Source organism: Amblyraja radiata, chromosome 38, assembly GCF_010909765.2.
Source record: "Amblyraja radiata isolate CabotCenter1 chromosome 38, sAmbRad1.1.pri, whole genome shotgun sequence".
NCBI classification, from domain to species: domain Eukaryota; kingdom Metazoa; phylum Chordata; class Chondrichthyes; order Rajiformes; family Rajidae; genus Amblyraja; species Amblyraja radiata.
The window spans coordinates 12,715,813-12,743,529 of NC_045993.1; the positions used below are offsets into that span (position 1 = coordinate 12,715,813).

The window sequence follows — 27,717 nt, forward strand, 5'->3', positions numbered from 1 at the left end:
CACCTCTCCCCATCCAGAGACAGATCTGTAACAAATGAAACTGGGACACACCGTTCATTACATACAATTTAAATTTAATGTTCTGGGAAATATTTAACGCAAACGTTGTTACCAAAGGTAGAGTTGGCGTGGGCCCCTTGAGCAGCAGGGCGCCCGCAGACCTTTGCTGACAGAGGTGGGACCATTCGGACGTGGGGGGGGGGGGGGGGGGGGGGGGGCGGGGGGGAGAGAGGGGAGGCCATGGGCAGCCGGTGCGGAACAGAGCTGCTCTGTGGCGCTGACAGGGGCAGTGTGGGACAGGATAGCTTGGCGTCATACCCTCCAGCCCAGCCCCGGCTGAAAGCAAGGGCAGCTGGAGCAGCCTGGCCGCTTTTAAGCTGCGACCGCATCTTCCAGCAGCAAGGGCCGTCACCCTTCCTGGCGGTCAAATACAACAAACTCTTACCTCGGAGTAAGATGGAGTGGGGATGGCTCATTCCCAAATCCATCAGTGCTGCCTCTTCCTGCTCCCGATGACTCCCAGCACGCACACAACCTGCGGACATGCAGTTCGCATTGTGGCGAGGGCAGTGGGGTCAGGGCAGGACCAGTGTTATGGGGAGTGAGAGGTGGAGGGAGTGAGTCGGGTGCGTGAGGGGAGTTTGTGCCAGTCATCATGAAGGTGGGTGGGCAGTGCCACCTGGGGTAAGCTGTGCCACCCTGGGCCACCTCCTGGCCATCATTCTCTGTCAGTGCATGGCATGGCGGCAGGGTACGGGCAGGGGGCAGTGATTGCTGGAGGGGAGAGCCCATGCTGCTGCCGGACTCCAGCTACATCAGTGGTTTGTCCCTACAGTGCAAGCCCGCGACGGCAGCAGGCAGCCAGTCACCCACCCACTGGCTCCGGGCTCGACCCGCGTCGCTTCACCCCACCCCTAGCGGGCGGGCGCTACACACAGTTTCACAGAAACCTCAGGCTGGAAGACATTTCACGGGTAAAACCAGACACACACACAACCGAGCGAAAACCAGCCCGGCCTTAAACATTTTCAAGTAAAGTCCTTCAACAATCAGTGTCCAGTGTGTGCAGGCAGGACGAGAGGCTGGGGACGGGGACGAGGCACCAGCTCCAGATTAGTTCATCTCAGTTTACCTGGACCAAGGGCCGAGGGTTGTGCAGTGAGGATGCTGCCCGGCGCTGCTCTGCCATCCACTGGCCCAGTGGCAAAGTCTGTTCTTGCTGCCTGACCACAGTCCACCCCTCTCCCTGAATGCAAACCCCTCTTCTCCCCACACACAACTCCTCACCTCTCCTCTCCTCGCATGTCTCCGCCACCTCTCCTCTCCTCTCCTCTCCCCATACATCACCACCTCTCCTCTCCTCTCCTCTCCCCATACATCGCCACCTCTCCTCTCCTCTCCCCATACATCGCCACCTCTCCTCTCCTCTCCCCATACATCGCCACCTCTCCTCTCCTCTCCCCATACATCGCCACCTCTCCTCTCCTCTCCTCTCCCCATCTCTCCTTTCCACTCCCCGTGGATCTCCCCATCTCTCCTCTTCCCCACACGCAACTCCTACCTCTCTCCCCTGCACATAGCTCCCACCTCTCCTCTCAGTACACCCCTCCTCCCCTCTCCCCACATATAATCCCATCTCCTCTCACTCCACCCCACCTCCCCTCTCCCCTCAGGCCGCCACTCCACGGTACAGACGCGGCTTGGACCGTTGAACGGCTCGGACCGCACGTCCAGTTGGAGTGAGCGAGCCGAGGCAAGTTCTTCGATTGATGCCAAGTTGCTCCAGGTCTGTCCCAGGGTTAGTGCACTGGGCCTTTTACACCCCTGCTGCCACATGCAGCACCCTGCACGGACAAGCTTGCTTAACAGCACGCACCCACTCACTGTGCCTTCCCTCCACCCTCTTATTGTGCTCAATCACCCATCCCCTCTCCCCCCAAATTCCCATCTCCTCCCATGCACTCCTGGTCTCTCTCACGACCCGTAACGCCTGCCTCTGCTTGCCCTCTGACTACTCGGTAGCTCAGCGGGAAGGAGCAGCCCCGCGGGAAGCTCATCGGTCATCGTACCTGTCCCTGAGTTACTGACTCAAATCCATTCCCCTGCCCTCGCTTCCCCCCCCCCCCCCCGGCCCCATCCTCTGCTATCATCACCACCCACTGGCCTGAGGACGAGCTTGGCCGAGTCACATTTTTGTACAGAAAGTGCTTGAACCGAAGAAATGCTACATCCAGACTGGGTCAGAGCTCCGTACACCTTCCCCACTCTCCCTCAGCACAGCACCTCGCCACCACTGCAGACTCTGCCGGTGCTCTGCAGCAGAGAGAGACTCCCTCGCTGGCAATGTGGCTGGCGCACCGCACCTCAGTCACAGAACCATTGTGGACAAAGAATGAACTTGGAACGTGGAAGTAAACCTGAAGCAGAACTGAGAGAGGAAAAACAAAACCAGAAAGCAGCTTGGCCCAGGCAGACGGACATGGCTGGGAACGTCAAGGTTGGTGAGAAAGTGCGGGTGCAGTGTGGCCTCGATGGGAGCAGTTCGGAGAAGCTTCCAGAACCCACAGGTAGTGGCAAGATGCCAGACAGTAGATGATGCACAGTGACCTGACCCTCCAGTGTTGCACTTGCTGCTTGCTGGTGGCACTATGTGATCCCCCCGGTCTGATTGTACGTGTCCACAGCTCTCCTCGGCCCCTGGCCCCAGCTCTCTTTCAAGTAAGGGTTCTCCAGCAAGTACTTGTACCTGCCGTAGTTTTTCAGCAGGTACTTGGGGGCGTACATCTGTTCCTTCGGGTCAGCGGGGGGGTACTCCTGCTCAGTGCCATCGAACCAGCCTCCCGTCTGGATCAACTCCCGGATGTAGCTCAGATCCCTTTTCTCCTGGTAGTTGCCCCAGCGGGGGAAGTCTCCGTTCTGGGCGGACAGCAGCTTGAAGCGGATGCCCTCGGGCCGAAAGCACCAGGAGCAGTGCCAACCGGCAAAGTGAAGCGGGCTGCCCACCGACCAGGGCACCAGGATGTGCCCGGTGCTGTTCTCGTACTTGCGGAAGTTTGGCATCAGGTAGTACTCCCTGCGCCTCAGCTTGATGCCGTCGCCGTTGTACACCATGAAGAGCATGGCCACGGTGCAGCCCGACACCACCTCCAGGCTGCCCGGCTGCTTCCAGAAAAAGCCGTAGAGGGACTTGCGGAGGTGGAAGGCGAGCGGCTCGGTCCAGCCGTCGAAGAGCTTGAGGAAGAGCACGCCGTCGCGGGCGGGGATCTCGTCGGCGTCGTCGATGAGGAAGATGTCGTCGTCGCGGAGGTTGGCGATGCGGCTCATCCCGTTCTGGGTGAGGAAGGTGCGCAGGTAGTCGTCGGCGATCCAGCCGTCCTGCCTGCCGCCGCTGGGGAAGTGGTCCAGGAAGACGTACAGCACCTTGGAGGCCACGTAGCCGTACGACCCGTTCAGGAGCATCTCGGCGAACCGCAGCGGTTTGGGGTCGCCGAAGGCGGTGAAGTTGGACTCGCAGATGATGAAGACGTCGACCACGCTGCCCAGCTCGTGGAACCGCACGTCCAGCAGGTCGAACTCGTGGTTGACGTTGATGGCGTTGATGACCCGGCGCGGCACCGCCCGGGGAGTCAGGCGCTCCTTGGTCGGCAGGTTGGAGTGCTGGACCATGGTGGGAACTCCGCAGTAGGGCCCGTGCCAGCCGGGCAAGCAAGGGCACCCCACCCACCGACGTCTCGGTCTCCCACCCACCCCCAAACCCACCGCCTTGTGCGTCAGTGGCTTGTCCAGAGAACCGCGGGCCCAGGCCACCCCTCCCTCCATGGACCCCGCCATCCTGTTCTCCGTTTTGGTCCCCTGTTTAAAGCAAATGGCTCCCGCCTTGGTCCGTATGAAGTACTCGGTCTCATCGTCTTTCAGCTGGAACTGGGCCCGGTGCAAGTACGGCCAGCCTCCCTGGTGGCCGCCCAGCGATGTCTGCAGCGCCAGGCCCGAGCTGGCATCCTCACCCTCGTTCGGCTTCCAGAAGAGGTGCGAGTCGACGAAGATGGACCTGAGGGAGGGGCTGAAGGCGGACAGCTCGCGGGAGAAGGTGATGTACGACAGGGCCTTGAGGAAGTGCAGGAAGGAGATGAGGCAGAGTCCCGCCATACACAACATCAGAACTACACGGTGTCGCCGCATCTTCATCCTGCAGGCAGGGAGACAAGCAGAAAATAGCAATTAAATATAGGCCTCAAGAGGCTGCGTCTATCTACGCTGCGTACTTCAGATGGACGAGGAAGGCCGTGTGCGATCTACGTAAATATCACTAGTTTCCAACAGTGGGAGAGTCTAGGATTAGAGGTCACAGCCTCAGAATTAGAGGACGTTCTTTTAGGCAGGAGATGAGGTGACATTTCTTTACTCAGATGGTGGTGAATCTGTGGAATTCTTTGCCACAGAAGGTTGTGGAGGCCACGTTAGTGGATACATTTTAGGCAGAGATAGATATATTCTTGACTAGTACAGGTGTCAGAGGTTATGGGGAGAAGGCAGGAGAATGGGGGTTAGGAGGGACAGATAGATCAGCCATGATTGAATTGCGGGATAGACTTGAGGGGCCGAATGGCCTAATTCTACTCCTATCACATGACCTTATGGCAGATCAGCCAGGATTGAATGGCGGAGTAGACTTCATGGGCTGAATGGCCTAATTCTACGATCACATGACCTTATGATAGATCAGCCAGGATTGAATGGCGTAGTAGACTTCATGGGCCGAATGGCCTAATTCTGCTCCTATCACTTATGATCTTATGATAGCAGCAAGAATCAGGCCGATTACAAACAAAAATTCAAATTAGATAAAAATTAATACAAGAGGAAGAGAATGTATGAGGGAAACAAATTGTGGGCAACATAACCAGGAATATAGAAATTCTCAAAGGCATAAATAGAATTGTAAAGCATGGAGAGGTGGGGCCCACTAGGGCTATACAAACTTTTAAAACATAATAATAATAATAATAAATTTTATATTTAATGGGCGCCTTTCATACAAAATCTCAAGGACACCTTACATAGTAAAACATATAATCAGAATAAAATAAGTAGTAAAGACATCACAGAGACACAAATTAAAAACAGAATTCATTCCAAAAACAGAAAATCAAAAACACAGTGTGAAGAGAGAGCAGCGGCAACCAATTCGTGCCAGCGTCCACTCTCTCTTCACGGCAGCCATCTTGGACACAGACTTACAGGATTACATTAGACAAAAAAATCATCCCCCCACAATGGTTACCACTGTGGAGGAAGGCACAATGTCCAGTCCCCATCCCCAGTTCACCCAAAAACATGACAGGTTAAGAAAAACACAGTGCTGGAGGAACAGAAAATGGGATCAGGCAGCATCTCTGGAAGACATGGGTCGGTCACGTTTCTGGTCGGGATACTTCTTTAGAAATCAAACCATTCTGAAGATGGGTCCTGACCCGAAATGTCATCCGTCACTCGTTCACTAGGGGTCACTCCTCACGGATAGTGACTGGCCCGTCGCTAAACTGCACCTGTAACGGAACTGAACTGAACCTTCCACAGATGCTGCCTGATCCGCTGGGTTCCTCCAACACATGTGATTTACTCAAGATTTGCAGTTCCTTGTTCCTCCAGAGCATTGAAGAAAATGGTTGGGATTGCTGACATTATTCTGGGCTTTATCAATAGAGGATTAGAGAGCAGGGAAGTCATTCTGAACGCACTGGTCTGACCTCAACAGTAGTATTTTGCTTCATTCAGATCACCACATTACAGGCAAAATGTGCAGGAAGGAACAGCAGATGGCGGTTTATACCAAAGATAGACACAAAATGCTGGAGTAACTCAGCGGGTCAGGAAGCATCTCTGGAGAGAAGGAATGGGTGACGTTTCAGGTCAAGATTCTCCTCTGACGAAGGGTCTTGGCCTGAAACATCACCCATTCCTTCTCTCCAGAAATGCTGCCTTTCCCGCTGAGTTGCGCCAGCATTTTGTGTCTAACTTCAGGCATAGGTGGTGGTTGTTGAAGAAGTACAACTAATAAAGGAGAAGATCAGTGCAATGATGAGGAACAAGCTTCGCGTTGAAATCTAAGGCACAATGTGAATTACGGGTTGAGTTTACTGCAGTTCCATTCCTACACAATTACCCTGCAAACCTGTACGCCTTTGGGGTACAGGAGGAAACCGGAGCTCCCGGAGGCAACCCACACAGGGTCATGGGGAGAACGTGTAACCTCCATACAGACAAGCACCCACCAAACCCAGGTCTCTTGAGCTGTGGCGCAGCAACTCTACCGATGTGCCACCAATTTCTTACCATCGAATATAAAAGTAAGGAGGTTACAGTACAACTTAAATACTCCAACCAAACATTTCATGATAATCAACATATTTTGTGTGACTTTCTCTTGTACTTCCCTATTTCAAGAAGAACAATCCCAGTTTATCTGTTGAAACGTTTTGCAGAATTCTATTCTGTAACCTCTCTAAAGGGAAGTTCAGTTTACTCTGAATTTGCTGAAATCTACCTGGAGCTGAGCTTCTTTTTTATAAAGCACAAAGGAAGTGCTGGAGAATAACCCATTGAAAGTAAACTTGCGGACTTCCGGTGGCGAGGAGAGCAGATGACTGCTTAATCTCGAGCTCCCGATAGCAAGTTTAAAACTAGCCTCCCTTATGGCCCTGTCCCACGGTACGAGTTCATTCCAAGAGTTCTTCCGAGTTTGCCCTGATTCGAACTCGGAGATTTACGGTAATGGCCACTCGTCGGTACTCGGGGCTCTCGTGGGCATTTTTCAACATATTGAAAAATCTTCACGAGTCTTCCCGTGCTTACCTGCCGTTAGCGAGTCTTCCCGAGTACCTGCCGTCAGCGTTTCGAGCCGCTAAGAGACGTCCCCGAGCTCCGACGTAACCGCTATGTTCATTCTACGTGCTTACCACGAGTTTGATTTTTTTTAAACTCGGGAGAGCTCTTGGAATGAACTCGCACCGTGGGACGGGGCCATTAATTCACTAATTGCCACATAATTCACAGTTTTCTGTATTGGAATGAGTGGGGGAGCGACAACTAGAAGTCAAAAGAAACGTGACGGACGAGAAAGAAAGAATTCACCGGAGATGGACACAGCTCAAAGCTCAAACGATGACTCGGCAGAAACCATGCGCTCAATGCTCCACAATATCAGTGAGGAAATACGTGACTTCAGGGCTGAATATAAAGTGGACTTACATAAACTTAAAGAAGGACTCAAAGAAGACATGAAAGCCGAACTCAAAGATCTGAAGCAAGAAATTGACCATAAACTTTCTGCTAACTTCAAACAAATCCACACCAACTAAACTAGACTAAACAAAGCAGAGGCTCGAATCGAAGAGGCGGAGACAATTAGCATGGCTATGAAAAATGTACATAAATTAATGAAAAAACAGAAAGTCATGCAAGAAAAACGGACTGATTTGGAAGGACGGTCTAGACGAAATAACATTCGCATCGGCGGCGTACTCGAAGAGAAAGAAGGCAAATCCATGTCTGAATTTGTGGAACAACTTTTGAAAACTGAACTCGTAATAACAACGGACACCAACGTACGGATCCAGCGCGCGCACAGAGCTTTGGCTCGCAAACCGGAACGTACCGCACCACCTAGATCCATAGTGGTAAATTTCCTGGAGTTTAATACCAAAGAAATGGTGTTGGAAAAGGCCTGGGGGAAGAAGATAATGATTGACGGGCGAAGTCTATCATTTGACCACGACTATGCAACGGAGGTTGTCCAGAAGCGCAGGGCATGTAAGGGAATAAAGAGGGCCCTGAAGGAGAGAGGCGTCTGCTTCCAGACCCCGCTGGACAAGATGCGCATTCACTGGGACTCAGGAACATGCACATATCGTAGTGCACAAGACGCAGCGCAGGAGCTGAGGAGGAGAGGCTACTCCGTGGAGACACCAGATTACAGGAGCTGAGGAGCCGGCGGACCCAGAGATGGAACGTCTTCTCCAGGCTATGACATGGCAGAGAGTTGGATAGAGGAGCGAAAATGAGAGTGAGACAGCAAGAGAGTGACTACAGGAGTCTGAGCAGACCCCGTCCAACTAGCTTTTATTGTGTCATCACTTCTTTTGGACTAGAAAATAAATGCTATCGGATGACGTTGGACGATACTAGGATGCATGAAATGGAGTGCTTCACCTCTAGTGAGGGGCCCTCTGCGAGGAGGCTTTCCCCTATACCTGCCAACGGGGACGCAGGGGGGCAAGGAATCACCCTTACTTGGAAGTCAACTGTTTTCCCTTTTTTTATAAAAAATTTCTTTATTCGGCACATGTTGTCCAGATGTTCAGACCTGCACAGTTTCAAGTTATCTGGAGATTTATGAATGCAAGACAGGATTAGGTGAATTAAATGTCACGTAATACTATTAAATTGGTGTCACTCAATGTAAATGGAATGAATAATCCAGTTAAAAGGAGCAAGGTCCTGGCTAAAATGAAAAAAGAAAAGGCTCAGGTACTATTTTTACAAGAAACCCACCTGCCTCAACAAAACCATGAGAAACTAAAATGCTTTGGCTTTAGAAACGCATTTTATAGTTCTTACAAAACTAGCCAAAAGAGGGGAGTGGCTATCCTTATCACAAATGCAGTCCAATTTGAACGCCATAAAGAAGTCAGGGACAAAGAGGGAAGGTATGTATTAGTTAAAGGAAAGCTGGAAAACAAAGTCGTGACACTGATCAATGTATATGCCCCCCCAGAGAGTACCAAATGTTTTTTCAAAACTCTGTTTGACATTATTGCTTTAGAGACTGAAGGTATTTTGATATGCGGAGGGGACTTCAATGTGGTTATGAATCATAATTTGGATACAACAAGCCTAAAAAAACCAAGATGCATCTGACCAAGTTTATTTACACATCAGTGCAGGAAATGGGCCTAATTGATGTTTGGAGAAAACGTCACCCTTTAGAAAGGGACTACACACTATTCAGTACCTCACTCAGTCTACTCCAGGATTGACTACTTTTTAATGAATACGGGTGAAAGATACAGGATCACAGAGTGTAAAATCGGAGTGGCAGATGTATCTGATCACAGTGCGATCAGCTTGACAGTACACCTGAATAGTAGAAAAACAAATACTGTTTGGAGGCTCAATGTGGGTATTTTGAATAATAAGGCAAATGTGGAACAAATAAGGGAAGAGATGAAAAGGTACATAGAAGAGAATTATAACAGAGATGTGGATCCTGTAATACTGTGGGATGCTACGAACGCAGTTATACGTGGAAAGCTGATTGCCCTGACATCATCACAAAAAAAGGCCCGGCTAGCTACATATGAACATAAAGTAGAAACATTGAACGAATTGGAGAAAAAACATAAAAACATACAGGATCAGTTGGTACTGAAACAGTTTAAGGAAATAAGGGGGGGGGGGGAGATAGATGAGATCCTCAGGGGAGATATGGGAAAAAGGGTCGGGGTGGTCGAGAACTAAGGGGGAACGGGGTCGGAGGGGGAGGGGGGGGGTTAGGGTAGAGAACCTAGGGGCCTGTCCCACTTTTACGACCTAATTCACGACCTTTTTTACTCGTGGACATGTTTCATCAGGCTAGAAAAACGCCACGACCTACTTGATGCCACGAGTACCTACGACTAGCATCATGGCCTGCTATGACCTACCTACGACCTCGTTATGACCATGCTGCGAGTATGAATCAAGGGCAAACTCGGCAGAGGTTGTGAATTAGGTTGTGAAGTGGGACAGACCCTTAAGGGGGACTGGGGTCGGAGAGGGGGGGTCGAGAACTAAGGGGGAAGAAGGGGGGACCATTGGAGATAAAAAAGGGAGTTCCTTGTAACTTTGTTGACGTCCTTTATGTGGCAACTCATTGTATGCCTAGGGATGTGACACAAAGCGTCTCACTGTGACTTGTTACATGTGACAACAAAAGCCTCTAATTTAATCTAATCTATTTTTGTTCTTTCTTTTTTTTACAGCATTCTTTCTTTAACCCTCTCCCGTCAGGAGGAAGATTCAAGAGCTTGAAAGTGCATGACTCAGGAACAGCTTATCCCCGCAGTGACTGACCTCTCCCATGTGAGGGATGAATTTCTACTTTAACCTGCATTTTCTCTGCAGCGGCAACACTATATTCTGTGTAGGAAGGAACTGGTTTACACCAAAGATAGACACAAAGTGCTGGAATAACTCAGCAGGTCATGCAGCCTTTCCTAGAGAAAAGGAATAAGTGACGATTCGGGTCGAGAGAACCTTCGTCAGACTGAGACCGAGGGGAGAGGAAAATTAGAGGGTTGAAAAAGTACAGATCAAAGAGCCGGCAGCAATGACCAGAGGAATAAGATGTGGTCGCAGAGCTGGAAAGCAGGACGAATCACCGAGGGGAAGCAGTGAGAGAGGGTGTTGCAGAACCCCTGTCAGAGAGAGGAGGAGATCTTGGGCGGCACGGTAGAGTTGCTGTCTTACAGCTCCAGAGACCCGGGTTCGATCCTGTCTATGGGTGCTGTCTGTACGGAGTTTTTACCCTCTCCCAGTGACCTGCGTGGATTTTCTCTGAGATCTTCGGTTTCCTCCCACAATCTAAAGACGTACAGGTTTGTAGGTTAATCGGCTTGGTATATTCTTGCTATTGAGGGAGTGCAGCGTAGGTTCACGAGGTTAATTCTCGGGATGGCGGGACTGTCATATGCTGAGAGAATGGAGTGACTGGGCTTGTATACACTGGAATTTAGAAGGATGAGAGGTGTCTGATTGAAACAATTAAGATTAATAAGGGATTGGACCCACTCGAGGCGGGAAACATGTTCCCGATGATGGGGGAGTCCAGAACCAGGGGCCATAGTTTAAGAATAAGAGGTCGGCAATTTAGAACGGAGATGAGGAAAAACGTTTTCACCCACAGAGGTGTGAATCTGTGGAATTCTTTGGAAGTAGTGGAGGCCAATTCTCTGGATGCTTACAAGAGAGAGTTAGATAGAGCTCTTAAAGATCGCAGAGTCAGGGGATATGGGGAGAAGGCAGGATCGGGGTACTGATTGTGGATGATTAGCCATGATCACAGTGAATGGCAGTGCTGGCTTGAAGGGCCGAATGGCCTACTGCACCTATTGTCTATTGTCTAAAAACGAAACTTCTTCATGCAGGAGGAATCTATACCGATTATTCAGTACTGTTTATTTTTCTATTTTGCACTACCCCTTGTACTCGTTGATGATCCAACTTCCCTGGATTGCGCATAAAATAAAGTATTTTACTGCATCAAGAGTGTTTCATTGTCAACTATGGACACAAAATGCTGGGGAAACTCAGCGGGGCAGGCAGCATCTCTGGAGAGAAGGATTTGTGCATCCAGCATGTGGTGTCTATCTTCGATTGAAGCCAGCATCTGCAGTTCCTTCCTGCACACGTGTTTCATTGTCATATGATACTGCCTGTAAGGGAAATTCATTTCGTTGTCTCTAACTGAGACAATGACAATAAATTTGAATACAATACAATACAATACATATGTACCAACAAGGAAACAATGTGTGGCAGCTTAAAACAGGCCCGCAAACGCAAAACACACTGAGAATATAATAATTAAAACATGACAATAATAAGCCATTACTAATCGTAAACACACTCACAGGATAAGCAATCCAACATCCTCTTCCTGGTCATTATCCCCAACAAATGCTCCGGTTACACTCAGCCCCCAATGGACCAAATGCCGACACCAGATTCACAAAATCAACACACTGTCAGGTCTCGCGTTTGATCTAGTTTCTGTTTCTTATTGGTTTTTAGTATTAGAGTTTGCATTCTTGTTTTATTTTGGTGTCTCACATCTCCTCTTGTTTCAGGTCCCATTTCCTGTCAGGTCGTTTACCCTCATGTGATTGTTGACCACGCCCTGATGTGTTTCACCTGTGTCTCGTTATCCCCTGCTAGTCTGTATTTAAGCCTTTTGTGTTTTAGTTCCCATTGCCAGTTCGTGGTGTATGCTACTTGGTATCACCTCGTTCCAGCTCTCGAAATCTTGTGACCTTGTGATCTCGACCTTTGCCTGTATTTTCGACCACTGGTTCTTGCCTGCTCCTATATGGTACTGTTGCCTCTGTTTTGCCTACCTGTGTACTGACTTGGACCGATTAAACGCCGAAGACTGATCTGCCCTGTGTCTGAGCCTGCATTTGTGTCCTCCTCCTCGTTCAGTTCTGACACACACAGGTCTATTTTGAGAATCAGGTTTCTTCCATACAATTTATGTGGCCATCATGCACGCTGAAAGTGTTTTTAAAAGACTCTCTCCCGACTCCTGGGAGAAAGCGGCATTTAGGATGACTCTCCGCTTTAGAAGCACACAAGAGAACACACCGTAAACGTTGGGAGCTTGCGTGCGACCCACTCTGTGCACTAGCTGTGGTAGCAAACTGCAGGTCCTACACACAAGCCTGATCAACCAGCTCAGAGGATGGACATAAAATGCTGGAGTAACTCAGCGGGATAGGCAGCATCTTTGGAGAGAAGGAATGGGTGACGTTTCGGGTCGAGACCTTTCTTCTCTCTCAACCTGAAACGTCACCCGTTCCTTCTCTCCAGAGATGCTGCCTGTCCCGCTGAGTTACTCCAGCATTTTGTGTCTATCTTCGGGGTAAACCAGAGTCTGCAGTTCCTTACTACTCAACCACCTTAGAATAGCTCTGTGTTTAGTTTGGTTTAGAGATACAGTGTGGAAACAGGCTCTTCGGCACACCGAGTCCGCACCGACCACCGATCTCCGTACATTAATACTAAGGGACACACTAGAGACAGTTTCACGTTTATACCAAGCCAATTAACCTACAAGCCTGCACATCTTTGGAGTGTCGGAGGAAACCGAAGATCTCGGAGAAAACCCACGCCGGTCACGGGGAGAAGGTAGAAACTCCGTACAGACAGCACCCATAGTCAGGATCGGTCAGGTATCTGGCGCTGCAAGGCAGTAACTCTACCGTGACACCATCATGCCGCCCAAGTCCTAATGCCTCAATAGTGCAGAGCATTCGAACGAATGGCACAGGAACAGGCCTTCAAGCCACTATGCCTGTGCCAAACATGATGCCAAGCTAAACTAATCTCCTCTACCCGTACAAGATGCATGCCCCTCTGTACCATGCATATCCACATGCCTATCTACACAAGTCTCTGAAACGCCACCACACCTAGCAGTGCATTCCAGGCACCCACCACTTTCTGTGTAATCACCTTTCCCCACAAATCTCCTTTAAGCTTTGTCCCTTTCACCTTAAGGCAATGCCCTCTAGTCTTTGACATTTCCATCCTGGGAAGGTTCTGACTGTCTACCCTATCGATGCCTCTCATAGGTTTATACACTTCTATCACGTGCCCCATCAATCTCCAGCATTCCGGTGAAAACATGCCAAGTCTGTCCTGTTCAGTTCAGTTCAGTTCAGTTTAGTTTATTGTCACGTGTACCGAGGTACAGTGCAAAGCTTTTGTACAGGAAGAAGGGTCTCAACCCGAAAAGTCGCCCATTCCTTCTATCCAGAGATGCCCCACTGAGTTACCCCAGCATTTTGTGTCTATCTTCAGTAAAAAAGCTTTTGTTGCGTGCTAACCAGCCGGTGGAAAGGCACTCGAGCCATTTGTTGTGTACAGATACATGATAAGGGAATAACGTGCAACTGCTCTGCATCCTTTCACATCCTTCCTGTAATGTTTCAACCAGAATTGCACACAATATCCCAATTGCCGCCAAACCCAAAGTCCGATAAAGCTGCATCATGATTTCTTTATTCTTATACCGAAAAGGGGAAGTACAACGGGATCTGGGAGTGCATGTTCATCCGTCTATGAAAGTAAGGTACAGCAGGCAGTGAAGAAAGTGAATGGCATGTTGGCCTTTATAACAAGAGGAGTAGAGTATAGGAGCAAAGAGGTCCTTCTGCAGTTGTACAGGGCCCTGGTGAGACCACACCTGGAGTATTGTGTGCAGTTTTGGTGCAATTTGAGGAAGGACATTCTTGCTATTGAGGGAGTGCAGCGTAGGTTTATAAGGTTAATTCCCGGGATGGTGGGACTGTCATATGCTGAGAGAATGGAGCAGCTGGGCTTGTACACTCTGTGGAGTTTAGAAGGATGAGAGGGAATCTTTTTGAAACATATAAGATTGTTAAGGGTTTGGACGGGCTAGAGGCAGGAAACATGTTCCCGATGTTGGGGGAGTCCAGAACCAGGGGCCACAGTTTAAGAATAAGGGGTAAGCCATTTAGAACGGAAACGAGGAAACACTTTTTCTCACAGAGAGTTGTGAATGTGGAATTCTCTGCCTCAGTGGGCGGTGGAGGCCGGTTCTCTGGATGCTTTCAAAAGAGAGCTAGATAGGGCTCTAAAAGATAGCGGAGTCAGGGGATATGGGAAGAAGGCAGGAATGGGGTACTGATTGGGGATGATCAGTCATGATCACATTGAATGGCGGTGCTGGGCGGAATGGCCTACTCCTGCATCTATTGTCTATTGATTCCATCTTCAAGATTGTTTATTCATAATCCACCCAGCCCTCTCCCCCTGAACTCTTCTCCTCTCGAGAGTGAATGGACTGCCTTAATTTTTTCACTTTGCTCACTTGCCTCAACCTGCACTAAAGAATACGTTGACGTTGGTTCTTCATGAGCAGAGGGCTTTATTGGCAGTAAAACATGCTGCCGGGGCAGTGCTGTGTTATTCCTCGAACTGACTACTACTTCACAGAGGCCAACCACAAGCTCTCTGCCACTTCCTCATACTCCTTCTATGAAGCATGATCCAAACAATGACTAAAGATAGACACAAAAAGCTGGAGTAACTCAGCAGGACAGGCAGCATCTCTGGAGGGAAGGAATGGGTGACGTTTTAGGTTCGATGGAGTCTGAAGAAGGGTCGCGACCTGAAATATCACCCATTCCTTCTCTCCAGAGATGCTGCCTGTCCCGCTGAGTTACTCCAGCTTTTTGTGTCTATCTTCGGTTTAAACCAGCATCTGCAATTCCTTCCTACACACACCAATCTCCACATCATTTCTTCTCTGGAGATCTTTCCATCACAGCCTACATCCACAGCTGTCCTTCTACCCCGTGCCAAAGATTCACGAGCTGGGCTATCCTGGTAGATCCCTTATATCACTTGTTCCTGTCCAAAAGTGTTTGTCTGAGAGACACAAAAAGCTGGAGTAACTCAGCGGGTCAGAAAAATAGGTGATGCTTCGGGTCGAGATCCTTCTTCAGACTAAGTCAGGGGAAAAGGAAACAAGAGATACAGACGGTGATGTAGAGAGAGAGAACCTCTATCTCCCATTTCCCCTTCCCCAGACTCCAATACTGAAGAAGGGTCTCCACCTGAAACGTCACCTATTCTTTTTCTCCAGAGATGCTGTCTGACCCACTGAGTAAACTCCAGCTTTTTGTGTCTATCTTCGGTTTAAACCAGCATCTGTAGTTCCTTCCTACACAGTGTTTGTCTGAGTCTATGTACCAACGACGCTACTGCAAGTAAGATTTTTATTGTACCTCCACCTCACTGCAATCGCGCACATGACAATAAACTCCACTTGACTTTCACTTAAATGTAGAATGTGGTTGGGGAGGGAATTTAGGCCCACAGCAAGGAAGAACGATGGATATTTCCATGAGGAATGTATGTGATTTGGAGAAGAATGCGCAGATAGTTGTGACAGCCCTTAGGATGATCAACTTTCAAGTTACAACCATCTTCTGTGTATGGTAGCAGGAGAGTTGCTGCCTGGCAGCGCCAGAGACCCAGGTACGATCCTGACTTATGGGTGCTGCTTGTAGAGAGTTTACACGTTCTCCCTGCGACTGCGTGGGTTTTCTCCGGTTGCTCCGGTTTCTTCCCACACTCCAAAGAGGTACAGACTTGTTGGTTAAATGGCTTTGGTAAAATTGTCAATTGTCCCTAGTGTGTAGGATAGTGTTAGTGTTTGAGGTGATCACTGGTCGGCACGGGACGTGGTGGGCCGAAAGGCCTGTTTCCGCGCTGTATCTCTAAAGTTTAAAGTCCACAGCATGACTATAGACATTGGGAAATTTTCCCCTCCCTGCCTGATGACTACTCCATCAAATGCTGCCTTGACATCAAAGGGCAGAATTGAGGAACTTGGTTTACATGCGGACGACACATAACTATGTGATAATAATAATAATTTTATTTATAGAGCACTTTAAAAACAATCATAGTTGCAACAAAGTGCTGTACAACACTAATCATTGACAAAAAAGTTAATACACACCAATAATAACAATTAAAAGATGGAGTAAGTAAAGATATTCAAAATAAAGAAATATTAAAAACACTAAAAACAGGAGCAAAGTCTCATGCATGGTCAAAAGCCAGGGAGTATAAATGTGTTTTAACACTGGCTTTGAAGATGGACATTGAGGGGGCCTGTCTGACGTGCAACGGCAGAGCGTTCCAGAGTGCCGGAGCAGCAACAGAGAAGGCTCTATCACCTCTGAGCTTCCGCTTAGACCTCGGTACCTCCAGGAGCAGCTGATCAGCTGACCTGAGGGACCGGGCAGGAGCGTATGGGTGGAGCAGCTCAGAGAGGTAAGGCGGGCGAGCCCATTCAGAGATTTAAAAACAAATAACAGAATTTAAAAATGAACTCAAAAGTGCACCGGGAGCCAGTGGAGGGAGGCCAGAACTGGTGTTATGTGCTCCCTCTTTCGAGTTCCAGTTAAAAGGCGAGCAGCAGCATTCTGAACCAACTGGAGACGAGCCAGTGAAGAACGAGCAACTCCAAAATAGAGTGCGTTACAGTAATCCAGCCTAGATGTAATAAAGGCATGGATTACTGTCTCAAAATGCTGCCGCTCGAGAATGGGCTTCACCTTTGCCAGCTTCCTTAAGTGAAAGAAGGTGGACTTAACCACCGCGCCTATTTGGTGATCTAACTTAAAGTCACTGTCCATCCAAAAACCCAGGTTCAAAACTGTCGGCTTCACATACCGTGACAATGGACCTAAATCAACAAATGGAGGTTCACGGCAGCCATTGGGATCAAATAAAATCACCTCTGTCTTCTTTTCATTAAATCCTAGAAAGTTTAGGGCCATCCAGGACTTAATGTCCTCAAGACAAGACAGAAGTGATTTTACAGAAAAGGCGTCTTCCTTCCTCAGCGGCAAATAAAGTTGGGTATCATCTGCATAACAATGGAAAGAGATGCCATGCTTTCTAAGGATGGAACCCAGAGGAAGTATGTATAGTGAGAAAAGCAGGGGCCCCAGAATCGAACCCTGTGGAACCCCATATGACAGGGGAGCGGAAGAGGATTCAAAACCAGCAAGGCTAACACACATGGTTCTGTCTGCCAGATAGGACCTGAACCATCCCAGGGCACTGCCGCAGATGCCCACTAACTGCTGTAGCCGAGATAATAAGATATTATGGTCCACTGTATCAAAGGCGGCAGATAAGTCCAGCAGGACAAGAACCACACAATCACCAGAATCATTAGCTAGGAGGATGTCATTAAAAACCCTTAGCAATGCTGACTCTGTGCTGTGCATAGTTTTAAACCCAGACTGGAAGACCTCCCGTATATTATGTGATGACATTGGAAACTAAACTGTCCTGGCAAAATCTAAACTGAGCACTTAGAATGAGTTTTTGGTAAAGGCACCTTCTTAGCTGAACAGGTGAAACCATCCTTGACTTTGCTGATGATATAGAACTGTCTGTTGGCAGAATAAGTTGCCCTATTGGATTTTTCCTGTCAGCTTGTAGGGATGAGCAATGCAATGACCTGATAGTGATGAATAATCACAGCCTCAGGCGGCCATTGCTACTGGAGTTCCTCAGGTCGGTCTCTTAAGCTCATCTATCTACAGATGATTCCTGCACATTTAATACATTTTACACGTTCCACCCGTACTAATCAAACTCCACACAGATAGCATCTCAGGTCAGGAACCAACCTAGATCATTTGCGCTGTGAGGCAACAACTCCACCAGCCAGTGTGCAATAGTGATTCAGCAGTTAATGGAACTGACTGGCATATGGGTGATCTCCAGAGATCTTGTAACCCTTCCTGGTATTATTTGAATCTCCCACCATTAATGTATTTCAGGACAACGTGTGGCGTGGCACGGTGGCGCAGCGGTAGAGTTGCTGCCAGAGACCTGGGTTCGATCCCCACTATGGTGCTGTCTGTACGGAGTTTGTGCGTTCTCCCCGTGATCTGCGTGGGTTTTCCCCAGCTGCTCCAGTTTGCTACCACTCTCCAAAGACGTACAGGTTTGTAGGCTGATCGGCTTAGGTAAAATTGCAAATTGTCCCTAGTGTGTGTAGGATAGTGTTAGTATGCGGGGATCGCTGGACGGCGCGGACATGGTGGGCCGAAGGGCCTGGTTCCGCGTTGTATCTCTAAACTAAACTAAACTCAAAATTAGAACTGTTTCTCCGGCAGATGGAACTTGTTGTGGAAAAAAACACATCTCAGCAGGGCCAGGAACTAATGTCCTGCGGGGATTTGCTGGTGTTATTGGGAACATTTACGCTAGCTTGCCAGAGGGATGAAAACAGTAAGGAAACTAAGGAAGGAGAGGACGGCAAAAACAAGAGTCAAGCAGCAGGGGAGGTTAACATACAGAAAAAGGTTAAACTGGTCAAATTACCAGTTGTATGTCCCACTGCATTTGCAACACATAAGTAAGTTAATCTCACAAGCAGAAGTGAACGGATATGGTGTAACTATGTTGGCAGGGTGACGAAAGTTGGGAAGTAAAGGCTCCAGAGTATTCAACATTTAGAAAGGGCAGGCATACTGTCGGTGGGATGTGTGGGAAGGAACTGCAGATGCTGGTTTGCCCTTTCTTCAGATTTCTTTCTGAAGATGAATCTCAATCCGAAATGTCACCCATTCCTTCTCTCCAGAGATGCTGCCTGTCCTGCTAGGTTACTCCAGCATTTTGTGTCTATCTTCAACCATAGGTGGTGGTTGAAGAAGTACAACTAATATAGGAGGAGATCAGTGCAATGATGAGGAACAATCTTCGTGTTGAAATCCAAGGCACAAAGGGAATCACAGGTTGAGTTTACAAATAGCATAGAAGCAGAAAACATTGGTGGTTGTAAAATGTAATATTGGCTTGGCATAAATCAGGGAATTAAGGAGATTATGACATGAGTGTAATCATGGGTGACTAACAAACGCAGACTGGATAAATCAAATTGACTCTAATAAAATAAATGACTGAAATTTATACTAATCTTAAATCTTTTGCTCCAGATTCCAGAATCTGCAGTTTTGCATCTGCTCTGAAATTGTATTCAAAAATAATATTTTCAATATCGTCCTATTTCAGTGGGTATGTACCAATGCACAATGTGAAAACATATAACCATATAACAATTACAGCACAGAAACAGGCCATCTCGGCTCTTCTAGTCCGTGCCGAACACTTACTCTCACCTAGTCCCATCTACCTGCACTCAGACCATAACCCTCCATTCCTTTCCCGTCCATATACCTATCCAATTTATTTTTAAATGATAAAATCGAACCTGCCTCCACCACTTCCACTGGAAGCTCATTCCACACAGCTACCACTCTCTGAGTAAAGAAGTTCCCCCTCATGGTACCCCTAAACTTTTGTTCCTTACAGGTCTGCCACCTGTAACTTTTGTCCCATACAGGTCTGCCACCGATTTTCCGGCATCCTTGGTTCCAGACTCTTTCCGGATTTTGCCGGACCAACTGAGGTCACGACCTCTGAGAGGAGTCCAACAGTACTGGAAGGCAAGGAGCCGAGATAGCGGCCCGCAAAGTTGGCCTTGGAAGTCGGCTAAGGGAATGGATCCGCCATCTCCGGCTGCAGTTCCAGAACACCGGCTGGCTGCAGGAGGCGAATTTGACCCACTGATCAGTGCGGAACTCCCAATGAGATAGAGGTCTGCCCCCTCTCACCGCCACATTTTCGGAGGGGCTTCCGTGGATTTCAAGTGCCCTCTCGTGATTTTGTCTGGATTATAGGTGGTGCCGGACGCCCAGTTGCCAGAAAAATCGGTGGTGGACCTGTCATTCATTTCAATATTGCTGAGCTTCAGAAAAGATTATACAGTATTTCTTTCTTTTGAAACAGTGTAAAAATGCAGAGATTATGTTTTTTCTCCAACGTATATAGCTGACCACAAGTTTCGAGATTAAAGCCAACAACTCTTAGTGATTGTACTTATGCCTTATTGATACTTGTAGCAAAAATAAAACTGAAGTACCACAGCATTTTGTGTTCCACGCACGTTTCCAGCATCTGTAGTTCCTTGTGTCTACAGGGAACCAAAGATAGGTCAGTGAGTGTTTGACGGCACTGGGCCTTTATTCGCTGACGTTTAGAAGGATGAGGGGGTACCCCATTGAAACTTACCGAATAGTGAAAGGTCTGGATAGAGTGGGTGTGGAAAGGATGTTTCCACTCGTGGGAGAGTCTAGGACCAGAGGCCACAGCCTCAGAATAAAAGGACATACCTTTAGAAAGATGAGGAGGAATTTCTTTAGTCAGAGGGTAGTGAATCTGTGTAATTTATAGCCACTGATGGCTGTAGAGGACAAGTAATTGGATATTTTTAAGGCGGAGATTGACAGATTGACAGAAGATTGACAGAAGGCGAGATGAAAGGGGTTGAGAGGGAAAGATAGATTAGCCATGATTGAATGGCGGACTAGTCTTGATGGGCCGAATGGCCTAATTCTGCTCCTAGAACTTATGAACTATGAAGAAGGGATAACAGGTATCCAAGGGATGAAAACGCTTCCCACAACAGCGTGACTAGTTATTACTGCGACCTAAATAACATGCGGCAGTAAATTTTTCACTGATAATAATCTTGAGCTGTTATGAAATATTGGTGGATCCAAATTCCTCAGTGGCTTGACCTTTAAAAAGTTTAAGATAATGTGATGGTGGGGAGTGTTTAAAACTTCAACAGGAAGCATAACTAAATATAAAAACACAAAATGCTGAAATAACTCTTGGAAGTCTGTGGATTTCTCTGCCTCAGAGGCAGGTTCTCTGGATGCTTTCAAGAGAGAGTTAGATAGGGCTCTTAAAAATAGCGGAGTCAGGGGATATGGGGTGAAGGCAGGAACGGGGTACTGATTGGGGAAGATCAGCCATGATCACATTGAATGGCGGTGCTGGCTCAAAGGGCCAAATGGCCTACTCCTGCACCTATTGTCTATTAACTCAGCAGGTCTGGCAACATGTCTGGAGTAAATGGATTGGCAATATTTTGGGACGGGACCTTTCTTCAATCTGAACGAAGAGTCCAGATCCGAAGCATCTTCTCTCCATGGCCTCCATAGATGATGCCTGACCTGCTGAGTTACTCCAACACTTTGTGTATTTTCCCCGTAAACCATCATTTGCAGTTCCTTGTCACCAGGAAGTGCTCCTGTCTGAAATATCTGTCACATTGTCGATAGATTTATACGGTACAGGTTGCACACAAAACATTGCAGATGTCATTATTCATAACCTGCCCGTGACATTTTTGGGTCCAAAAATTACTTCTTCACGTAACCTTTGGTAATTCAAGGAGTGACATTTGGTTAAACAGCTTGACTGAAGTGTTGTTAATGATTTAGCCCAAGTCCTTGTCAAAATCATTTCTGTTGAATCATCGTATTTAATTTCTTCCTAATTTGAACAAATTCAAAGCAAACTCTCCTGCAGATGGATTGCCGATCAAATGTGCTTGCAAAGTGGTTTTCAAGTGTGATTGTTTAATATTTTCCTAAATATATGATGCTTTTACACAGGCATTCCCATCATCTGCTTTAGCACTTCATGGAAATCCTGGCAGAGTTTGATGAAAATCTCCAGCTCGCACTAAAGTAAGACCTATAGTTTCCCTCTCCCCTGACTCTCGATCTGAAGATCTCGACGCAAAACGTCACCTATTCCCTTTTCTCCAGAGATGCTGCTTGAACGGCTGAGTTACCATAGGATTTTGTATCTATCTTCGGTGTAAACCAGCAAAGATTAGTGGGAAGGCATAGGATTGGGAAGCTTTTAAAGAACAACAAAAGGCCAAATGGGGAGAAAAGATGAAGGTAAGCTAGCCAATAATATAAAAGAGGAAGGCAAGAGTTTCTTCAGTAATATAAAGAGTAAGAAAGAGGTAAGTGGACGTTGGACAGCTGGAGAATGATGCAACAGTCTTCCCAGTCGAAAACACAGCAACGTGCCTGAAATTCAACAGAGTAGTAAGGGGGTGGAAGTTAGTGGAGTGGCTATTACTAGGGAGAAGGTGCTTGGGAAGCTGAAAGGGCTGAAGGTGAATAAGTCACCTGAACCGAATGGACTGCACCCTAGGGTTTTGAAAGGCGTGGCTTTAGAGCTTGTGGAGGCATTGATAGTGATATTTCAGGAATCACTAGAGACAGGAGTGGTCTCAGATGATTGGAAACTTGCCAATATTACCCCGCTGCACAAGAAGGGAGCAAAGCAGAATAGTGGGAACTATAGGCCGGTTAGTCTAACTTCAGTGGATGGTAAGATTTTAGAGTCCTTTATAAAGGATGAAGTTAGGGTGTACTTAGAGGTTCACGATAAAATAGGCCAAAGTCAGCATGGCTTTGTGAAGGGGAGCTCTAGCTTGACAAATTTGCTGGAATTCTTTGAAGAAGTATATAGCAGGACAAAGGAGAATCAGTAGATGTTGTTTACTTAGGATTTCAGAAAGCTTTTGATAAGGTGCCACACGTGAGGCTGCTAAGGAAGATGAGAGTCCACAATATCAAAGGGCAGGTACTAGCATGGAAAGCAGGTTGGCTAGATGGCAGAAGTGTGGAGTCATGCATTTTAGTAGTAGGAATAAAGGCATAGACTATTTTCTAAATGGGAAGAGAATCCAGAAATCGGAGGTGCAAAGGGACATGGGAGTGCTGGTGCAGGATTCCCAGAAAGTTAATCTGCAAGTTGAATTGGTAGTAAAGAAAGCAAACTCAATGCCAACATTTATTTCAAGAGGGCTTGTATACAAAAAACAGGGATGTAATGCTGAGGCTCTAGAAGGCATTGGTAAAGCCACATTTTGAATATCGTGAGCAATTTTCGGCACCGTATCTGGGGAAGGATGTGCTGGCTCTGGAGAGGGTCCAGAGGAGGTTTACACGAATGATCCCAGGAATGAGTAGGTTAACATATGGTGAGCGATTATTTTTTCTTTGGATGCTTCTGGTGAAACAGGAAATAAATGTCCTTATTAATCGCATCGTTTGACCGCACTGGGCCCCGTACTCGCTGGAGTTTAGAAGAATGAAGGGGGACCTCATTGAAATGTACAGAATAGTGAAAGGCTTGGATAGAGTGGATGTGGAGAGGATGTTTCCACTCGTGGGAGAGTCTAGGTCATAGCCTCTGAATTAATGGGCGTTCTTTTAGGAAGGAGATGAGGAGAAATGTTGTTAGTCAGAGAGTGGTGAATCTGTGGAATTCTTTGCCACAGAAGGCTGTGGAGGCCAAGTCAGTGGATATTTTTAATGCAGAGATAGATAGATTCTTGATTAGTAGGGGTGTCAGAGGTTAGGGGGAGAAGGCAGGAGAATGGGATTAGGAGGGAGAGATAGATCAGCCATGATTGAATGGCCGAATGGCCCAATTCTACTCCTATCACTTATGACCTTCTGAGCATCTGCATTTCCTTCCTACACATCCCCCGATGATTTATTGTGTTCAAGATCTTGCCTCGCTCAATCGAATGCTTCAATGGCTGCATTGTGAGCCATTGTGCATTCATCCCACTACAATTTATCAACTTTTTTCCCTTTGCAGTACCCAGGCCAATGTTACATATTGCAGTCTCCACATTTGTTACATTTAAAGGGAGTTTGAAAGCCAAATATGCTGTTCCCCAACCCATCCCTCCACCCCCATCAACGGTATTGAAACAATGCAATAATTTTTTGTTTTTGAACTCCAGCCAAATGTAGATTAACATTTAGTTCCTGTTTCACCAGAAGCATCCAAAGAAAAAATAATCGCTTTATCACTCTAAACAAACTTGGTAATAGAATCCAAGGCATTGTTTCATACCCCGCTAGGATTGATTCTAATATATTTGCCTAACTGATCCTGCAGAAATTTGGTGCACAGATCTCCAGTTTTCCGTTGCGGTTCATATAGTGTAAAAAGACCCACTAAAATATTTAATACCCCATAAGCATATCTGAAAAAAGAAATTTAAGTTGGGAAATTTAGAAATTTAGACTTAGAAACAAGGGGTGGCACAGCGGTAGGGTTGCTGCCAGAGACCCAGGTATGATCCTGAATAGGGTGCTGTCTGTACGGAGTTTGTACGTTGTCCCCGAGACCTGCGTGGGTTTTCTCCGAGATCTTCGGTTTCCTCCCACACTACAAAGACGTACAGGTTTGTAGGTTAATTGGCTTTGGTATAAATGTAAATTGTCCCTAGTGTGGGGTTCGCTGGTCAGAGCGGACTTGGTGTCCCGAAGAACCTGTGTCTCTAAATTAAACAAAAAATAAAAACACTTTTGGCAATGGAGGCCCTTCTTGACGTCCTCTGAGGGAGGGCTATATGTATGTATTTATGTATGTACTTAATCTATGAACCACTGTTGGATAACGTAAGTACCTCCACCAATGTAAAGCACTTTGGTCAATGAGAGTTGTTTTTTAAATGTGCTATAGAAATAAAAGTGACTTGACTTCTAAGGGGGTCTTAGAAAAAATAAAGGGTGGTGCATATCCATATCCAAGCATATCCTTGTGCTAAATCCAACTTCCATTGCTGCTTCACCTTTGTTATTAGGCTTCTGAACAGTCCTTCCAGAAGTTAGGGTACTGTCCAATTCACCTCCATTGTGGACATTGGACTTTGTCTCTGGAACTGGTGCGCTACAATGCTGAGAACTTTATTCTGCACTGTATCTTTCCCTATGCTCTGTCTACTGTACTTGAGTGCAGATAGAGCTAGTAATAGAAAGATAGACACAAAATGCTGGAGTAACTCAGCGGGACAGGCAGCATCTCTGGGGAGAAGGAATGGGTGACGTTTCGGGTCGAGACACTTCTTCAGGGGAAAGGGAAACGAGAGGCAGACGGTGAAGAAGATATAGAACAAATGAATGAAAGATATGCAAAAAAGTAATAATGATAAAGGAAACAGGCTATTATTAGCTGTTTGCAAGGTGAGAACGAGAAGCTGGTGCGACTTGAGTGAGGGAATGCACGGATTGATGGAGAGAGAGGGAATGCACGGATTACTTGAAGTTAGAAAAATCAATATTCATACCATAATTGTATAGTAGCAGCAGTCCATCCGTTCACCCTTTTTGTTATTTTTAGTGTGTCTAAATGTATGTTCTTAAAGGTTTCTAAGTATTTTTTGTGTGGGGGAGGTGTGTGGGGGGGTGAAGGAGGAAACTGTTTCCCAGTCACTTCCTGGTCGGAGATGTGTCTTTTCTCCGAGTCACATCTTCACCCTGCCCCCTCGCAGCCTACCGTCTGGATTGGCGCGGCCTTTCCTGCCGGAGACCGGCCAGAGCTTCAGCAGCGGCGCAGCACTGAATTCCATCGCGGAGCGGGTGATGCATTACCTGGGATCGCGTGTGTTGGAGCTCCGAAGTGTTGGGCCTGCTGATTAACACCGTGGAGCTGTGGTTGTGGTGCTTCCAGCTGCGGGCAGCACTGACTTCAACATTGCGGTGTCCTGGGATCTTTTGCCGAGGTTCGCCAGTGTTGAATCTCCGCCCAGCTCGGCCTGTGGACTTCGGAAGCCACGGTCTCCGGTAAGAAGTGGCCGATTCGGAAACTCCAAGCCGCTGAGTGTGTTCTTCCGTTCCGACGCCGGAGTTCTGATAATCCCGGCGAGAGGGCCTGAACATTGGGCTGCCGTAGCGGCAAATGCGGAGGGCTCAAAGGCCCTGACCACGGGTGAACAAAGAGGAAGATGACTGAACTTTATTGCCTTCCCTCACAGTGGGAAACGTTGATTCCGCTGTGGGGGATGTTTATGTTAAACTGTATCATGTGTTGTGCTCGTTTAAAACATTTTTTTTTTTTAATTTGTTTATTTTATTAGAAGTTAATACAATACAAAACAATACAGTGGCACCTAATTTTAGGTGCCAACTATGTAATACCGTAATCCATTCTATGTACAACCTCTAGTTTTATGTTATGAGAAGGAAGTGAGCAAGACAAGAAAAAGAAAACAATAGAAAGGGGAAAGAGTGGAAAAATAGATGGTAGAGAGTAGAAAAATGTGAAGTGTGTATATAAAAAATAAAAATAAAAAAATAAAATAAAAAAGAAAAGGTGGAAAGTAGAAATAGAAGAGAAGGCCCCTTAAAAGAGAAATTTTCAAATCTATATTCGGAGATGTAGATCTATCCACGTCATGAACTGAAATCAGCAATCCTTATGGTACCGCTGCATCACATGATTCCAAAAAGTCGATGAAAGGAGACCAACTCCTTAAGAATTGGTCATATTTATCTATTAGTCGGAGTCTCATTTCCGTGTTGTGCTCTTTTTGTTTGTATTGCTGCATGGTAACTCAAATCTCACTGTACCAATTGGTGCATGTGACAATAAATGTAACTTGAACTTGAACTATACATACCATATAACCATATAACAATTACAGCACAGAAACAGGCCATCTCGGCCCTTCTAGTCCATGCCGAACACTTACTCTCACCTAGTCCCATATACCTGCACTCGGACCGTAACCTTCCATTCCTTTCCCGTCCATATACCTATCCAATTTATTTTTAAATGATAAAAACGAACCTGCCTTCACCACTTCCACTGGAAGCTCATTCCACACAGCTACCACTCTCTGAGTAAAGAAGTTCCCCCTCATACATACACTGAACTTTTTTACTTGTTTATTATATTGTTTACAGTGTACTATGTTTACATATTCTGTTGTGCTGCTGCAGGTAAGAATATCATTGTTCTATCTGGGACATGACAATAAAACACTCTTGACTTCAGGTTAGCTCTCATTATACCCTTCAAAATGCATGACCTTTCTCTGCGTTAAACTTCACCTGCCTCACCAGGAGGAAATAATTATTCACTGGGAAGATGGTGAATCTTTGCAGCTCCCTAGCCCAGGGAGCTGTGTGGGCTCAATCACCAAGTCCATTCAAAACATCAGTCAAGCATGAAAATCTGTCTCCACCACCCTCAGCCACTGCATTCCAGATTTAAACCACCCTCTGAAAAAATTCCTCAGATTCCTTCTGTAAACCTCACCCTAACCAGATCCTACTTTTAGATAGACACAAAAAGCTGGACTCTACTTTTAGACTATCGCTATGGGAAACTTTCCGACTAAAGATCCTCTCCATGCATCATAAAGCTATGCAGCATAGAAGCAGGCCCTTCAGCCCAGCTTGTCCTTGCCAACCATGAGGCTGGTCTATACAAACCCCATTTGCCCACATTAGATCCATATCTCTGTTCCTTTCCATTCCAAGTAGCTGTAACAATACCTTGTAATTTAACTGCCTCTACTATGCCTGTCATAATTTTGATAACCTCTACCATGTCCCGTTTCAGCTTACTCCAGTCTTATAAAGTCGCACCTCATCTCCCTGCTCATATCTGCACCCCAGCTGTCTTATGTGTCTCCTTTGCGCCTTACGTGCTGCCTGCCTA

General features: G+C 47.0%; 1 protein-coding gene across 5 annotated transcripts in view; it reads right to left on the reverse strand.

Annotated features, from left to right (window-relative positions):
* Positions 1–1,627: 1,627 nt before the first annotated feature.
* mgat3 (beta-1,4-mannosyl-glycoprotein 4-beta-N-acetylglucosaminyltransferase) overlaps positions 1,628–27,717 on the reverse strand; it is an 87,222-nt gene continuing 61,132 nt past the window's right edge. For all 5 annotated transcript variants that reach the window (XM_033013565.1, XM_033013562.1, XM_033013564.1 and 2 more), the window contains exon 2: positions 1,628–4,186. In XM_033013565.1, coding sequence (XP_032869456.1) covers positions 2,647–4,185 — 1,539 coding nt within the window. In that variant the 5' untranslated portion in view covers position 4,186 and the 3' untranslated portion in view covers positions 1,628–2,646. The remainder of the gene's footprint in view (positions 4,187–27,717) is intronic.